The sequence below is a fragment of the Oratosquilla oratoria genome, chromosome 3 (assembly GCF_046742065.1).
Source record: "Oratosquilla oratoria isolate Oo_2021 chromosome 3, ASM4674206v1, whole genome shotgun sequence".
Classification (NCBI taxonomy): domain Eukaryota; kingdom Metazoa; phylum Arthropoda; class Malacostraca; order Stomatopoda; family Squillidae; genus Oratosquilla; species Oratosquilla oratoria.
The window spans coordinates 41020744-41039793 of NC_134779.1; the positions used below are offsets into that span (position 1 = coordinate 41020744).

Sequence of the window (19050 nt, forward strand, 5' to 3'; positions counted from 1 at the left end):
TTCATAGATTGGTTACAAATTAGGATGAGAGAATCATATGAGAGGTACAAAGTAAAGAGAAGTAAAGCATAAGATAAAGAAGGCAAAGAGGAGAGCCGATGTGAAATGGGGTAAGAGTATGACAGAAAATTTTGAAAGTAATAAAAAAGATGTTTTGGAAAGAAATTAAGAGAGGAAGAGGAGGTGAATCAAGCAAAGAAGAAAATGTTAACCTCTTCCATACGGTGCCGCATACGTAGGCGGCATGAGGAGCAAGTGGATATGCGAGGCTGCCATATCGGTGTCTTGATTATATTTATTGTAGTTGCCCCTGCATAATGACATACTCTCTAAACTGTCTTCATCACATTTTCTATGGTTATCAAAATTCACGGGAGAAAGAGAGAACAATCGATATAAGCGGTGACTATTTTTTATGATGCGAATATTATGACGAAAACATCGTACGTCTGGCAGCTCATGCTGCCCACAAGATTTTGGCCTGGAGTGAAGTAGTTAAAGGTACAGATGAAGAGATGATAATGGAAGAGAAGGCAGTGAGAGGTAGGTGGGCAGAGTATTTTAGGGAGTTGCTAAATGTGAAGGAGGATAGGGAGGGAAAGGTATTTGTAGTGGGAAGCGCTACGAAAATGACCATGATGAGTGAGGAAAATGGAGGAGAAATAAAGAAAGACGAAGTGAAGTCAGTGGTTAAGATGATGAGAGCAGGTAAGGCACCTGGATTGGGTGGATGCCATGCAGAATGTCTGAAAAAAAGGAAGTACAGTGATGGTGGACTGGCTGGTGAGGTTATTTAATGCTTGTTTAAGAGAGGGTCCAATCCCCCAAGGCATCCTCTCACTTCTACCAATCAAAGTTCTACCTCCACCTCCACTCCTCCCTTTCCCGCCAAGCATCCAAAACTATCCTCCTCCTCTGGTCTCTCTCCCTCAATACTCACTTCCAGTCTGCTACAACTTTCTCCTGTTGCACATCCCATCACCCCACATTTATCCTCAACTTCCCTCTTTCGCACACCCTTCTAAACTCCGTCACCAACTTCCCCAATCCTGCCACAAGTGCAGCACTGTTAGCGAACAGCAACTGACTCATCTCCCACTCTTCACCCTCTTCAACCATCTCCAACTCCCAACCCACCATCCCTGCATTCACCTCCTGCACCAACCCATCCATGTACAAATTGAACAGTCAGGATGACACAACACATCCATGATGGAGCCCCACCCCCACCACATACTATTCACTCTCCCCACCTCTAATCCCAACACAAGCTCCACCACTCTCACAAAAACTCCTGAATGCTCCCACAAGTCCTCCATAGATTTAACAACCACAATCTACATTACCTACATTCAATGATGACACAAGTTAAAGACAACACACAATACAAAGGTGGATTCATCACACTAATATACAACAGTCTAAAGATCAAATACTAGCCCCTTAATTGAAAGAATCCAAACTGTCATATGAGGAGAGATTGTCCAAACTGGAATTACCAACTTTGGAACAAAGAAGAGAAAGAGGTGACTTGAGACCATCTATAGAATCATGAAAGGCATGGAAGTCCTTGATATAGAAGACTTACTAAATTGGGATAAAAGAAATACAAAGGGGTATGAAAGGAAGCTCAAAATGGACAGTTATACAAGAGACCTAAAAAAGAATAGCTTTCCATACAGACTGGTGGATGTATGGAACAAATTGGATGAAACAAGACTGTGTGCAAAAACCATACATGAATCTAAGAGGAAACTTGACACTGCAAGATACAGAGATGGAACACCATAAGTATGGCTCCCCTTCCAATAAGATACAATCAGGTAAATACATAATGACACCTATGTAGGCATCATGAGGTGTGAATGGTCATAAAAGGATGATGGCATCTTGATTATATTTATTTTGTAGTTGTAGCTAAGTGGCCCCCATATTCTGTGAACTGGCTTGATCATATTTTCTGTAGTTATTGATATTCAGAGTGAAAGAGAATGAGTAATTCAGTTGTGACTTCATATTTCATAATGTGAGTATTGTGATGCATTATTGAATCATCATACATCAGGCAACTGATGCTGTGCATGAGAATTTGACTTGTACTGAAGAGGTTAATGCTGCTACCTACAGTATGATATGAAGAGGTTAATGAGATCTGAAAAGCAGGTATTTTTCATTGGTCCCACAAATACAAGAGGACTCATTTCAACTTAAGGACAATTATAGTGAATGGTTAAAGCTACTTACCTCCTCTAGAGTTGTCATAGAAATACCATAGCCCTGTAAGCCAGTTGATTCTGACTTAGCAGCACTCCCATCCAGAACTTCAAACAGAGATGGAAAATAGATGGAAGATGCTGGAGGAAGGATGTATGAGAGTTCCTTAGCAGAACAACGAACTAATTCAGCATCTTGTATGACACTTTTTATCATAGTTCCAATGAGGCCTCTAAATTTTTCTTCTTTAACAACCAACCTGAAGTGTGTTGAAATTTGTTATATTCATATTAATAACAACTGTTTAGTATGTACAATAAAAGTAAAAAGCCAGCACAGATACATATACATAAAAAATTTGAGTTTCACATGAATTCTTTTGCTGACATTTATTTTAGCTTGCATTCAACAGACAGAAATTCCCTCCATAATGAAAAAATCAAAATAATTTAAAAACTATTACATTAAATCATGGAGACTATATGATCAACATCTGGCCTGTAAATTACAACTATATGTCTGCAATGTAAATACAAACTAAATTTTTGAAGGATGGAACTGCCATTCACATCACCAATAGCCATTAAATGTGCTCTGTCTCCAACATCTCCACATGATCATTCAAGCTTCAAGAAGAACACATTTTGTTCCTCACTCACTTCTCTCCATCTCTAGCTAACAAATGCTCACTATCACCAAATACTTTTAGTTTCATTTCTCATTCACTATTTTTGTGATATTTCATACATTTCACTTAAACATAAATTATCCTCTCTGAAACACTTCCTCTGAAATCTAGTCAGGAGGACCCAGATTGTAAATACACTTTGATGCTTCAATTTCTACTGCATTTCCTCTACCTTTTCACAATGGAGTGTGCATTTATTTAATTTACCTAATTGTCCTAGTTGTAATATATATACATATATATATATATATATATATATATATATATATATATATATATATGAATAAATATATATATACATACCTATATATATATATATATATATATATATATATATTTATATATATATATATATATATATATATATATATATATATACACAACTCAAAAAGTTCTTTTGAAATGCAAACAGGGATAAATTACTAAATGAAGAAACATGGATGGAAGAGAAATGGAATATAATAGGAGAAATTTATAATGAGGGAGTGAACAAATATGTACATACATATACCAAAGGTTTTTTCCCCCTACACGGGGGGGGTACCCAAAAAGAAAAAGGCATGGAAACCACTCCCACCCATTCCATTCTCTACATATTCCACTCAACTCCACCCTCCTCCCTCCCTCTTATCTTGGCACCTCCTGGATGACGGGTCATCCCTGCATCCTGTCCAATGCCCTGGGTCAGAAGCAGTGCCGCAAGACACAGCACATCCACAGCAAGGCCACTACATATATTCGGTGACCCCCCCCCCTCTGCATAATTTTTTTTTTCATACATACTTCCTCAACCCCCATCCCCCACCCACTCTCCCTCATGCATCACAGCATCATCCATACACAACCCTTTTCCACTCACCCCTATCTTCTGTCCTCTCCCGTCCTTCTTAAAGAGACATTCCCGTATTTCCCAATGCCCCTTTCACGCCATCCATCCATCTCATCCTAGGATGCCCCCTCATTTTCACTCATTCCACCTCTGCCTTCCACACCTCTTTTACTAATCTTTCTTCACTCATTCTTTCCATGTGTCCAAACCATCCTAATACTCTTTCATCAATCCTATCTCCCAGCTCCCTTTCCACCCCTGCTCTCCTCCTCACCTTAACAACAAATATGTACCACAACAAAAGCTAGAAAGAGTATACATAAAAAGCTGGTACAACAAAAAAATGTAGTGAGGCTAAGGATAGAAGAGACAAAGCTTGGAAAAAATGGAAAAAAGACAAAAAACGAGGAAATGGCAAACATATATCAAACTAAGAAATGATTATGTAAAAATATGCAGAGATGAGAAGAGAAACTACAAAAAAAATATAATAGAAAAATGCAAGGAACACCCTAAACTATTCTACAGGTATGTAAATGGTAAACTAAAAAATAAACAAGAAATGGAAAAGCGGCACTACGGAAATTATGAATATACAGAAGAACTAGAAATGGCTGAAATTATGAACAATCATTTCAAATCAGTATCCACAATTGAAAATTCACAGAACTAAGAGGGAATAGAATGAGATCCCCCCCAATGAAAGAAATAACTGTAACATAGAAGGAAATCAAATAAAAAAACAAATAAAAAACCTTGATGTCAGAAAGTCACATGGTCCAGATGGAATTGCAAATTGGATACTGAAAGAATGCATAGAGGAGTTGATGGACAAAGTATACAATATAATTAAATCCTCACTTCAAGAAGGAAAGGTACCACAAGACTGGAAAAATGCAAATATTGTACCAATATATAAAGGAGGAAACAAGGAAAATCCAACCAACTACAGACCCGTCTCCTTAACAAGCACAGTAGCAAAAATATGTGAAGAAGTTATCAAAAGTAGATGGGTTAAACATCTGGAAGAAGAAAATATACTGAATCCAAATCAATTTAGATTTAGACAAGGAAGATCATGTACAACAAACCTGATCTGCTTCTATTCGAGACTAATAGAAATAATACAAGAGAGGGACGGATGGGCAGACTGTGCCTTTCCTGCAAAAAGCATTTGATAAGGTACCACACAATAAACTAATAAGAAAAATAGAATCAATAGGTGGCATCAGAGGAAAATTATTGGAATGGTTGGAAGACTTCCTGACTGGGAAAAAAAATGAGGGTAGTAATTAGAGACAAATACTCAAATTGGGAAGAAATGATAAGTGGTGTCCCACAAGGTTCTCAGTATTGGCTCCAATCATGTTTGCCATATATATAAATGACATGGATGAAGGAGTTGAGTATTATATGAATTTCTTCGCGGATGACGCAAAAATACTAAAGAAAGTAAGAACAGAGGAGGATTGTGAATCATTACAGTTAGACATGGACAAAATCTGGAAATGGACTCGAAAGTGGGAAGTGAACTTCAATATCAAGAAGTGTAATATAATGCAGTTTGGAAAAAGTAAAAATAGAATATCAAGAAATTATAAAAATGGTGAAAAAGTAAAAAAAGTGAACTTAGAAAGAGACCTTGGAGTAATAATCAGCAAAGACATGACACCGGACAAACATATCAATAAAATAGTCGGAGAAACCTTCAACCTATTAAGGTCAATGAAAGTGGCATTTGACTACTTGGATGAGGAAATGATTAAAAAAATATTAGTTACACTAATAAGACCAAAACTGGAGTACACAGCAACACTATGGACACCCAGTACTAAAAAGAATATAAAGAAATTAGAAAGAATACAAAGAGCAACAACAAAGTTGGCACCAACTCTCCCCAAATCAACATACGAACAAAGATTGTCCAAATTGGTATTACCAACTCTGGAACAAAGAAGAAACAGATGAGATCTGCTGACTATAGAATTATGAAGGTAATGGAAATCCTAGATACAATGGTGCAATGGTACAATGGAAAAACAAGAGGACACAAAAAAAACTCAATAAGGATAACTATAGAAGAGATCTGAAAAAAAAAAAAAATAGCTTCCCACATAGATTACTGGATACCTGGAATAATTTAGATAAAGAAACAGTGTGTGCAAACACTATTCAAGATTTTCAGAAAAAACTTGATGCTGAAAGATACAAAGATGGGTCACCACAAGCATAGCTCCCTTCCCATATAATACAACGAGGTAAATAAATATACCAAAGGCCTTTTTCCCCCTTACATGGGAGGTAGCCAAAAAACAAAGGCATAAAAACCACTCCCACCCATTCCATCCTCTACATACTCCACTCCCCTTTACCCTCTTCCCTCCCTCTTATCTTGGCACCACCTGAATGACGGGTCATCCCTGCACCTTGTCCACTGCCCTGGATCAGAAGCAGTGTTGCAATACAAAGCACATCCACAGCAAGGCTGCTTCATTAAATCGGTGACCCCCCCTTCTCCATCCCCTCATGCAGAAAAGGAGAAGATGGAGAGAACTCCTGCACCAATTTATTTCTCATGCATATTCCCTCACCAACCATCCCCCACCCACCACTCCCCCTCATGCATCACAGCATCATCCATACATGACCCTTCTCCACTCACCCCTATCTTCTGTCCTCTCCCATCCTTCCTCAACAGACATTCCCCTCTTTCCTAATGCTCTTTTTACCCTATCTATCCATCTCATCGTAGGTTGACCCCTCATGTTCACTCATTCCTCCTCTGGCTTCCACACCTCTTTTACTAATCTTTCCTCACTCATTCTTTCCATGTGTCCAAACCATCCCAATACTCTTTCATCAACCCTATCTCCCAACTCCCTTTCCACCCCTGTTCACCTCCTCACTCTATTTAGCCTAGTAACCCCTATCATTCTTCTCAGACATTTCACCTCAAACACTGACAAGGCCGAAACTGGAATATGCAGCGCTGATATGGTCACCCAGTACAAAAAAGAATATAAGAAAATTAGAAAGAATACAAAGAGAAACGACAAAGATGGCCCCAACACTTTCAAACCTGACATATGAACAAAGACTGGCTGAACTGGAATTCTTGACCCTGGAACAAAGAAGAGAACGAGGGGACCTACTAACCATCTACTGAATTATGAAAGGAAAAGAACGTTTTGATAGAGAGGACTTAAAGTGGGACAGAGGAAAAACAAGAGGACATGCAATGAAACTCAAAAAGGATAACTACAGAAGAGACTTGAAAAAGAACAGCTTTCCACACAGTGTGTTAGATATATGGAACAAATTGGATGAAAAAATAGTGTGTGCAAACACAATACAAGAATTTAAGGACAAACTTGATCTTGTGAGATACAAAAATGGGTCACCACGAGCATAGCTCCCCTTCCTGTATACTACAACTAGGTAAATACATCTCTAACACACACACAGTGACAGTCGAATGAATCGAATGTCCCTGAGAACGCTCCGTGAGCTAGCGCTAAATCTAGTGATTCTTCAACAAAAAATTGGCAATTTACCTAGTTGCAAACAGTTTGAAGGGGGGCATTGATGAGTGGAACTGTGTAGTAAAGTGATCTAAGTTTAACAAGAATTTAAAAAAATAAGGGAAATGGATAAAATGGATGATAAAACAACATACACCGAGACAAAAAAAAAAGACAGAAGAGATAAAGCCTGGCAAAGATGGAAAGAGGGAAAAAAAAAAAAAAAAAAAAAAAAATCTGAGAAATGGAAAATATACACCAAACTAAGAAATGAATATGTAAAAATACATAGAAAAGAAAAAAGAAATTATGAAAAGGACATAATAGACAAATGTAAAGATTAACCCAAATTATTTTGTATATATGTAAACAGCAAACTAAAAAATAAACAGGAAATACTTAGATTACATCAAGGTATCAGAAAATACACAGAAGATATAGAAATGGCAAATATCATGAACAAATATTTCAAATCTGTATTCACCAAAGAGGAAAAAATCTACAAAACTGTGATCAAAGAATTTAAGTAAGATTTCTTCTAGTGAAGAAATTAAATATTACTCAGAATGAAATAAGGAATCAAATATTAAATCTTTTGATGTTAACAAGTCACATGGCATGGACAGAGTTGCAAACTGGATACTAAAGGAATGTATAGACGAACAGAAAAATATACAAAATAATTGAATGCTCACTCAAAGAAGGAAAACTACCAGGAGACTGGAAAAATGCCTATATATGGTGGGAAATGCCTATATATGGTGGGAAATAAGGAAAACCCAACAAATTATAGACCAGTGTCCCTAATGAGTACAATAGTTAAAATTTGTGAGAGAATCATCAAAGATAGATGGACAAAATATTGGGAGAATAATTTATTGAGCCTGAGGCAATTTGGATTCAGACAGGGAAGATTATGTACCGCTAATTTAAGTTGTTTCTATTCAAGATTGATAGATATATTGCAAGAAAGGGATGGCTAGCCAGACTGTGCCTTCCTGGACCTACAAAAGGCATTTGATAAAGTACCACACAGAAAATTGCTATATAAACTGGAAACAATAGGAGGCATGCATGGAAAACTTGTGAACTGGATGGAGGACTTCCTACATAGAAGAAAAATGAGAGTAATGCTCAAAGACAAATATTCAAAATGGGAGAAAATGAGTAGTGGCTTCCCACAGGGGTCAGTGCTAGCTCCGATAATGTTTGCTATATATGTAAATGACATGGATGAAGGTACTGAAAGTTATATGAACTTCTTTGCGGATGACACAAAGTTATTAAAGAGAATAAACTCCAAAACAGACTGTAACTCATTACAGTGATCTAAACAAAATCTCAGAATTCAACATTAAAAGGTACAGTATAACTGAATTTGGGAAAAGCAAGAATAGAATATCAGGACAATATAAAATTGACAAAAAGGAAGTAAAGAAAGTAAATTCTGAAAGGGACCTAGGAGTAATCATCACCAAAGACATGTCACCAGATAAACATATAAAATAGTCAGAGAAACATACAATTTGTTGAGATCAATAAAGGTGGTCTTTAAATACCTGGATAAGGAAATGATTAAGAAAATATTACAAACACTGATAAGGCCAAAACTGGAATATGCAGCGCTGATATGGTCACCCAGTACAAAAAATATAAGAAAATTAGAAAGAATACAAAGAGCAACGACAAAGATGGCCCCAACACTAACTGACATATGAACAAAGACTGGCCAAATTGAAATTGCCGACCCTGGAACAAAGAAGAGAACGAGGGGACCTACTAACCATCTACAGAATTATGAAAGGTAAAGAATGCCTTGATAGAGAGGACTTGTTAAAGTGGGACAGAGGAAAAACAAGAGGACATGCAATGAAACTCAAAAAGGATAACTACAAAAGACACTTGAAAAAGAATAGCTTCCCACACAGAGTGATAGATATATTTTACCTAGTTGTATTTACCTAGTTGTAATATACGGGAGGGGAGCTATGCTCGTGGTGACCCGTCTTTGTATCTCTCCGCATCAAGTTTTATCTTAAAATCTTGTTTAGTGTTTGCACATACTGTTTTGTTGTCTAATTTGTTCCATGTATTAATCGATTTGTGTGGAAAACTGTTCCTTTTCAAGTTTTTTTCTAGAACTATCTTTTTTCAGTTTTTTTTCGTGTCCTCTTGTTTTACTGTTGTCCCACACTAACAGGTCATTTCTGTCTAAAACTTCCATTCCTTTCATTATTCTGTAGATAGTCAGTAGATCTCCTCTTTCTCTTCTTTGTTCCAGAGTTGGTAGGTTCAGTTTAGATAGTCTTTGCTCATATGTTAGTTCGGCGAGAGTCGGTGCTAGTTTGGTTGTCGCTCTTTGTAACAAACTGGATGCAAAAATAGTGTGTGTAAACACAATACAAGAATTTAAGAACAAACTTGATCTTGTGAGATTAAAAAAAGGTCACATAGCTCCCCTTTCCTTTCTCATTTAAGCAGTTCACTCTTTTCCTCTTTCTCCATCTATCCTCCACTCTCAACTTACCTTCCACCAGAAAATGATCTGATATTCCCCCACTCTCTCCCCTTAGAAAATGTACATCCATAATTCTTCCTACTATACTCCTATATACCACTATATAGTCTATTAATGTTCTATCTACCACCCATCCACACCCTCTCCCACATGTACTTCTGCTTGACTTTCTTCCTAAACACTGCATTTGCTATCATCAAGTCTTTAGACGCATCTCTACCATCAACTCTCAACTACGATTTTTTCCTGGAACTCCATACTTACCAACCACTCTGTCTATTGTCAGTTACAGAAGAGATCTGAAAAAGAACAGCTTTCCACACAGAGTAATATATACATGGAACAAATTGAAAGAGAAAACAGTGAGTGCTAAAACTATACATGATTTTAAGAAAGAACTGAATGCGGAAAGATACAATTGTGGGTCACTACGAGCATAGCTCTTCTCCCGCAAAATACAACTAGGTAAATACATCCAAGAATGGAATATGTGTCAGTAGTATGGTCCCCAAAGCCCTCTGTGAGGGGCACCATCCTAGCCTCCCAATATGGGGGAGTGACGTTAAACCATATCATCATCATCATATCAGTATGGTCCCCACACAGAGTGAAGGATATAAGCAAGAGCAGGAGAATACAAAGGGCAGTAACCACACTGGTCCCTAGACTGGCAGATAAACCACACAAGGAAAACTAAAAGTACTGGTTTTACCAACTCTGAAAGATCAAAGAAAAAGAGGTGATAGATTGCATTGACAGAAGAGATCTCCTGATTAAAGATGGAAGGTATTCAAGAGGTCATGAGAGTAAAAAAAAAAAAAAAAAAAAAACATGTCTAAAGGATGTGAAGAAATACAGTTTTCCATATAGATGCATATTTGGAATAGCTGGTGATACAACCCAAACTCAAATACATGAGTTCAAATCTAAAGAAATTAGAAATCAAGGATATCAATTATGTTGGAACTGTACATAAATTTGAGTCTAGATATGTTAGAAAATTAGAGAATAGGAGATGGGAACCAACAAACATTGCTCCTTTCCTATATACTACAATTCAGTAAATACAACTAACTAAATAAATACCATCAGCACTATACAGTACATTTACACTAAAAACATTCACACTCAGATCAGTTAACAACCTCTTCAAGACAGACCATCAAACTCAATATTTCATCAACACCCCTCAGATATCAACAACCCCTAACCCCCAAAAACAAGTCTCATGAGAAGCAAGAACCATACTGGCACATTTACGTACAGGATACCATACATCATCAAAATAGTACCAATACAAATTAAGCCTGGTCACATAATCAAACTCTCCAAAATGCAGGCACCATGCAGAAGACACTGAACACCTTATCCTACAATGTCCCACACTAACAATCCAAAGACAACACAATATTTCTTCCCTAAATAACTTAAGGCCCTGTCTGGTGGCTGTGGTTGGTTATCTGAAAGCTGTGGGTTCCCTGAAGGAGAGACCTGGACCAACATACTGATTGATATAAACACTACTTACGTGAGATGGTACCCAACTCCAAATTTTTTCTTCAGGAAGAATGAAGACCCACAACACCTTAATAGTCCCTGAGACATAATTGCTTTCCTATCTGCCAAGAGGTCAGCTTCATCCATAAAATGTGTTGTTAACAATATAACCTGAAAGCAGTGGCAGATATAGAAGTTTCTTGAGAATGTACACCTAAGTTTTTTTTAGGTAAATATGTAGGGCAATGATTAAAGTATTTCTATCATTGTGTAATCATATTATATAAGAACTTTAAATGTACAGGATACCTCAACATTATCTTAATAATAGTATTAGATTCCCACTCCATATACATGTACTGCCTGATCAAATATTCTTTTGATTACTATCTTGCAGGTACTGAATAACATTATCTCTACTTCCTTTTTTTGTACTTTACAAATAGTGCCAGGTCATTCTTCTCAAAAAATGGGAGAAAAACATGGTAGGGCTATTAGAAAAGATCAAGTTGCCTCTCTCTCTCTCCTCTTATAACAATGACAAATTCAATGTATCTAATCCCTCTTTTTATGGTCTGTCTATTAGCCTAGGAATCAATGTGGTTCTTTGTATTATTTTCTATTTTATTCTATTTCATCTTTTTATTTTTACACTACTCCCATTTTATATATATATATATATATATATATATATATATTTCTCTGATTCATTTTCACTACATTCCTATTATAATATTTCACCAATGAATGTGGCCTTCGACTACATGGGTGAAGAGATGGTTAAGAAAATAATTATCTATTGATAAGACCGAAATTAGAATATGCTATATCTATGTGGGCACCTAGCACAAAGAAAAACACAAGAAAATTAGAAAGAATCCAAAGAGCAGCAACAAAAATGGCACCCACACTATCAAACTTGACATATGAACAAAGATTGGATAAATTACAGAGAAGGGAAAGAGGCGATTTGTTGACCATTTTCAGAATTATGAAAGGGATGGAAGTTCTCGATTAGATGACCTATTAAAATGGGACACAAGAGGGAAACAAGAGGACACAAAAAGAAACTAAAGAAAGACAGTTACAGAAGAGACCTGAAAAAGAGCAGTTTCCCACACAGAGTGATCGATGTCTGGAACAAATTGAACAGTGAAACAGTGAATGCCAGACCTATACACGATTTTGAGAAAAAACTGGAAGTGGAGAGATACAAAAAAGGTCACAACGAGCATAGCTCCCATCCCATAAAATACAACTAGGTAAATACACATGTTACATATATATATATATATATATATATATATATATATATATATATATTATATATATATATATATATTTATATTATATATATTATATATATATATATATTTATATTATATATATATATATATATATATATATATATATATATATATTTACCTAGTTGTATTTTACAGGAAGGGGAGCTATGCTCGTGGTGTCCCGTCTTCATATCTCATTTTATCTAGACTGTTTTTAAATTCATGTATCATTTTTGCACACACCACATTTTCATCTAACTTGTTCCAAACGTCTATTATCCTGTGGGGAAAGCTGTTCTTTTTCAGGTCTCTTCTATAATTGTCTTTCTTGATTTTCTTTCCATGTCCTCTTGTATCTCTACTATTCCATTTTATTAGATCCTCTCTATCAATAATTTCCATGCCTTTCATGATTCTATAGTTATCAAGTCTCCTCTCTCTCTTCTTTGCTCTAATGTCTGTAGTTCAAGTTTTGCCAGCCTCTCCTCATATGATAGTTCTGAGAGCGTTGGTGCCAATTTCGTAATTGCTCTTTGTATTCTTTCAAGTTTTGTTATACATTTTTTTTGTACTTGGTGACCACGTCGTCGCTGCATACTCCAATTTTGGTCTTATCAAAGTGACTAGTATTTTCTTCACCATTTCTTCGTCCAGGTATGTAAATGCCACTTTGATTGTTCTTATTATAAATTTCTCCAAAAACTTTGCCTATATGTTTCTCAGGGGACATATTATTCATAATAATGACTCCAAGGTCCTTCTCATTTTCCATTTTTCTAATTTCTTCCTCTCCACATTTATATCATCCCGCTATTCTTTTTTTTGCTTCTTCCAAATTCCATTATACTACACTTCTTAATATTGAATTCCATCTCCCACTTCCTACTCCATTTCCATACTTTATTGAGATCACTCTGCAGCGATTCACAATTTTCTACAGTGTTCACTTTTTTCATCAGTTTGCATCGTCTACAAAGAAGCTCATATAACTTTCAATTCCTTTATCCATATCATTAATATATATAGCAAACATTATTGGGGCCAAAACTGTTCCTTGTGAAACACCACTTATCACTTCATCCCAATTAGAATGTTTGTCTCTTATCACCACTCTCATTTTCCTTTCATGCAAGAAATCTTCCATCCACTTCAGCAGTTTGCCCTGTATTCCTCCTGCAGATTTTACTTTCTCTAGCAATTTCTTATGTGGCACCTTATCAGGTTTAGAAATGCACAATCAGCCCATCCATCTCTTTCTTGTATTATATCTATTAGTCTTGAATAGAAACACATCAAGTTTTTGTCGCCGACACGAAAGAAATGAATAGTTGTTACCATGCAGGATGTGTAGGCTATGTTTCTCGTGTGACCGATTTGGTAAGATACAGTTCTTGAAATAAGTATAGTTGGCACAATGGAGAAAGATAAAGATGAAAAAATATTAAATGAACCAACGAAGAGAGGCCTGGATATATGTAAGGTGTTATCCAAAAAAAAAAAAAAAAAAAAAAAAAAAAAAAAAAAAAAAATTAATTGACACTAAGGATAAACCAAAGGTGGGAGAACAACAGTTTTTCAGATTTTCAAAGAAATCCAGGAGAAATAGGTAGAGGTTTAGATAAAGATAGAAAAGTTAGATATAGCAATGCATTAAGAAATTGCGAAGTAAATGAATTATTGGAGGAAATCGTAGATTTAAAATTTGACTACTAAGTTGTACTTAGATAATTGATTACTTTGCACAACAGTAATGAGCAAATAATTAGAGAATTAAGTGACCTAAGGAGCAAAACTGATATCCTCAAAAGAGAAAACAAAAGAATGAAGGACAAAAATAAAAAATGAAGGACTGAAACAGGTAAAAGAAAAGAGCAATTACAGGTAGTGACCAGAGAGGTGGAAAAGTCAATTAAAGAAACAGACCTCCTTGAAGAAAGAAAAAAAAAAAATCAATGTAAACAAAAACAGGAAAATAAGAAATATCCTTGAGAGAAATAGTATAAAAGCAGATGAAGGAAAATACAAAAGAAACAGTTATGAAAATAATTCAAGGAAAGGAAAATTGGGTGAGAGATTCAGTTGACAAAGGTAAATGCATTGTGGTCCATGGTATCCAAGAAAAACATGATGCGTATAAATACCAGAGAGAAAAGGAGGAAAAGGAAATAGCTAAGGAAACTTTAAAAAAAAATTAGGACAAAGGGCAAAATTTTGACAAAGAAATTGACGAGATTCACAGAATAGGGAAATATTCAAAAGAACTCAAGTGATAGCCAAGGAGGTACTATTGAAACCGGTTATATTAGCAGAGAGAAATTCAGACATATCTAATAACTATTAAAAACAAGAGCCTTCAATTTTGTCTTTTCTTGGGATGTGATCCCATTCCTGAATCCGGCAAAAGGTAACACCTTGACCTGGGCAGTATCCACATAGAAAACTGTCCCACGGCCATATACACCCAATTATTAATAATGCCTGAATCAGCCGCAAACAAGATGAAGCGTACACGCCACTTTTGGAGGTGGGCTACAGTCACCCGAAAAATTGCTAAGGATACGATACGAAACAACAAGTCTTCATTCAAAATTACGAAACAAACACGCTAAAAGCTTTTAATTTCTATACAGAGATGTTAAAGTTCATTGTACCAAGTTATCTATTCAAGAGTTTCACAGAAAGGTACTTGCTTTTAATAAAGCATTGCGGGAAGTTGACGGTTTCCAATATTCCGACGAAATGTTTGACAAGTTAGAATTATTCCAAGAAAATATCGAAGAAAGAGCTTGAGAAATTTATGCAACATTACTTTGCTGGATATAGGGAGTTTGTAATAAACAGTGGAAAAGCTGATCATAGAAATTATCAGATGAACTATCTTGACAGGGCATTTCATAGGTCTCAATGTGCCAAACGGGGTAACAAGTACGCCATCAAAAAAGTGCAAGAAAAAGCATTAAATCAAAGAAAACTTAACATGCTTCGGGAAGCTGAGGAAAAGGCGAAGCAAAGAGAAGAACAAAAAAAAATGAACAAACGTCAGCAAGCTGATGAAAAGGCGAAACAAAGAGAGGAACAAAAATAGTTACAGAAAGAAGAAAAGGAACGATGAAAAATTGAGAAGGACAAAGAATTGGCAGCCAAAAAGCTAAGAGCGGAAAAGAGAGCACAAGAAAAACAGAGATTGCTGGAAGAAAAGGAAAATAGACGCAAAGCTAGGGCTAAAAGAAAAGAGGAAAAAAGTTAAAATGATTGCAGCAGCCAAAAGAGTTAGAGCAGTTGTTAGGGACGAGACAAAAATATGTGAACTTTCAGAGGGAGAAAAAGAGATTTTGGTTGAAATGCGTAAAGGACGCACACAACGCCATATGAAGGAGCCCGATCTAGATCCGCGTGTACTGCTTGATGTACGGTATATCGGAGCTCTCCATGAAATAAATGAAAAAGGAGTCTCTCAGCATACTATTGGCCAAATCGGAGATTTTAGATGTAAGCTTTGTGATGCTTTAATGTGGAAAAAAGAGAAGAAAAATGTGTTGCAATGACGGTCAATCTCCCTCCATCGTGCCTTCAGTCATTAAAGACGATTTGTTTAAAAGACTGTATGACGGCACATCTCCTTTATCTGAGCGATTTTTGCGATATTTAGTTGGGTTCAACTTGATGTTTTCTTTTACATCTTTTTCGACATCGAGTAAGTTTGAAAACGCGGCTGAATCAGCTATGTGCTACAAGGTCCAAAGGAAAATATACCATACAATCAGTCTGTTGAAACCTCATTTATTATTAAGCGAATATAATGAAGTAGTGCAGAAAAAACATTTTGGAAAACAGATAGTTCTTTCTTAGATCTATATTTCTACTACAGTAGAGATCAACAGATAAAATTATGTATTGAAAAAATGAATTGTCCAGAACTGTTAAACAAGAAAAAAAATCAAATAAGAAAACAGCAAAATGACGTGAAAGAGAAGAAAAAGAGTTGTCTGAAAACGAGAAAATAATAATGCAAGTATATGACTATATGACAGCTAACAACACGTGTCTTTCTGGGATGTTGAAAGAAATAGAATCTGCGAGGGAACTTATTCGCATTCACGTAAAGAAGCACTCAAGTATACCTGAAATGGTTATAACTTTGAAAGCAGCCGAAGGCATGAATACCCATGAACACAAAGGAGTGTATCATCTCCCGTCTTCTTCTTCACAAGTCGGGGCCATCATAAATTTGGATCCCTCGAGAGACCCGTTGATGATTTCAATACATTCCCCAAAAGAAGACTCCGTGTATCCCACGAAAAACCTTAACCACAAGAGCTACTTTTATGACAGTTTTCAATACCCATTATTATTTCCTAACGGAGATATGAGTTATTCCTATAAAATGATAAAAAACAGAAGACCAGGAAAAGAGACTAGACTCTATAATGGGTTAACTCCTTCTATGTATTATTCGTCGTTGTATATGGAAAGAGAAGGGGTCTTCAACTACCTGTCAAAGGCTTTTCCAACAATTTACAGTTGATAATTACGTAAAAGTTTAATCCTACAAATTGTCTTTTATTGAAGACAACTAAAAAGAAATTCGAAAGTAACGTGTGAAAATAAAACAAATTCTTAACTTTTAGCTTTTTTATTTTTCCCCCTTTTTAAAAAACGTGGGCGTAGTCCAGGGGCACGCAGGCCAAGCACCCGCGGCATAGCCGTGGCTGGCACAGCCAGGTGCTTGTATGGATAAAAAAGGAAATGAGTGATGAGGAAAAAGAGAAAGACAAGGCTCTCAGAATTGAAGCCAATGATAGAAATGAGAAAAGAACAGAGACGGAAAAAAATGAGTTGTTTTTTTTCGAGTACTGGGCCCGAGACTGAAAAAATAGTACATCAGAAAAATGGATATTTAAACCAAAAAAAGAGAAGAAAATATGAAGCTAAAAGTGGCATACACAAATATCGATGGCATGATCCCTGGAATTAATGAACTAAACAACTATCTAGAAATAGAGCAACCTGACATTATGGGAATTGTGGAGACTAAACTGATAGGACCTCTATCAACAAGCATGGGGGGACAAGGTCTATACAACCACTGGGTGAAAAATAGAACAGACAAACAGGGAGCAGGTGTCATGATATTAACCGAAAAGGGTTTAAATGTGACAAAGATAAATGATGGCAAATATAATGTGGAATTAATTATGATTAAAGTTGTAAATAGAAATATGAAAAATAGAAAATTTGTAGCAGTGTATATACCAACAAAAACACAGGCTTGGTCTGATAGTGATCATTCTAAATTACTGAAAGACACAATGATTGTGCTAAATGAATTACTAAAAGAGGGTAGTAACATAGTAATTATGGGTGATTTTAATGCAAAAGATATAATCTGGGAAGAAATTATAGGAAAAGGGGAGAAGAACTTTTGAGCAACACTTTGCTGGATATGACCATCGAATATACCTTAACACAATGGGTTAAGGAAAATGCTAGATATAGAGACAATGAGGAACCATTCAAACCAGACTTAATATCAACTTCCGTACCATATATTGTGAACAAAATGGAGTATAAAACACCAATTGGAAAGAGTGACCCTGTACTAATAGAGTTTGAATTAAAAGAAAAAAAAAACAATGTGGGAAGGAATGATAAACATAGAAAAGGAAGATTAATGTACATCAAAACGGATTTTGTAAAACTAAGAAAAATTTTACAAAACATAAACTGAGACAAATTCTCCAAAGAGGAAACAAAGATGGAAGACAAACGGAACATATTCAAAGGAAAGTACAATGAAGGAATTAATAAATATGTACCAAACAAGAAGCAAAAAGAGATTTATATAAAGTGTTGGTATAACATAAGGTGCAGTGAGGCTAAAGACAGAAGAGACAAAGCCTGGAAAAGATTGAAAAAAGATACATACATATACCAAGGCTTTTTCCCCCTTACAAGGGGGGTAGCCAAAAAGAAAAAGGCATAAAATCATTCCCACCCATTCCATCCCTGAATACACTCCACACCCCTCCACCCTCCCTCCCATCTTAGCACCTCCTGAATGACGGGTCATCCCTGCACCTTGTCCACTGCCCTGGGTCACAAGCAGTGTCGCAAGACACAGCACATCCACAGCAAGGCCGCTTCATTAAATCGGCGACCCCTCCCTCTCCGTCCCCCCATTGCATAAAATGAGAGGACGGGGAGAAATCCCTTCGGGCTGTGTCAAATGTTGCTCACACATACTACCTCACCCCCCATTCCACCTCATGCAATCACATCATCCATATACAACCATTCTTCATTCACCCCTGTCTTCTGTCCTCTCCCGTCCTTCCTCAACAGACATTCCCCTCTTCCCCAAAGCCCCCTTCACCCCATCCATCCACCTCATCCTAGGACATCCCCTCATGTTCACTCCTTCCACATCTGCCTTCCATACCTCTTTTACTAGTCTTTCTTCACTCATTCTTTCCATGTGTCCAAACCATCCTAATATT

At 36.3% G+C, this 19050-nt stretch overlaps 1 protein-coding gene across 1 annotated transcript in view; it reads right to left on the reverse strand.

The window, feature by feature from the left end:
• LOC143022043 (ATP-binding cassette sub-family A member 9-like) overlaps window positions 1-19050 on the reverse strand; it is a 152218-nt gene that overhangs the window by 36248 nt on the left and 96920 nt on the right. The window contains exons 7-8 of the mRNA XM_076179981.1: window positions 11299-11438; window positions 2245-2473 (exon numbers count right to left, since the gene is read on the reverse strand). Coding sequence (XP_076036096.1) covers window positions 2245-2473; window positions 11299-11438 — 369 coding nt within the window. The remainder of the gene's footprint in view (window positions 1-2244; window positions 2474-11298; window positions 11439-19050) is intronic.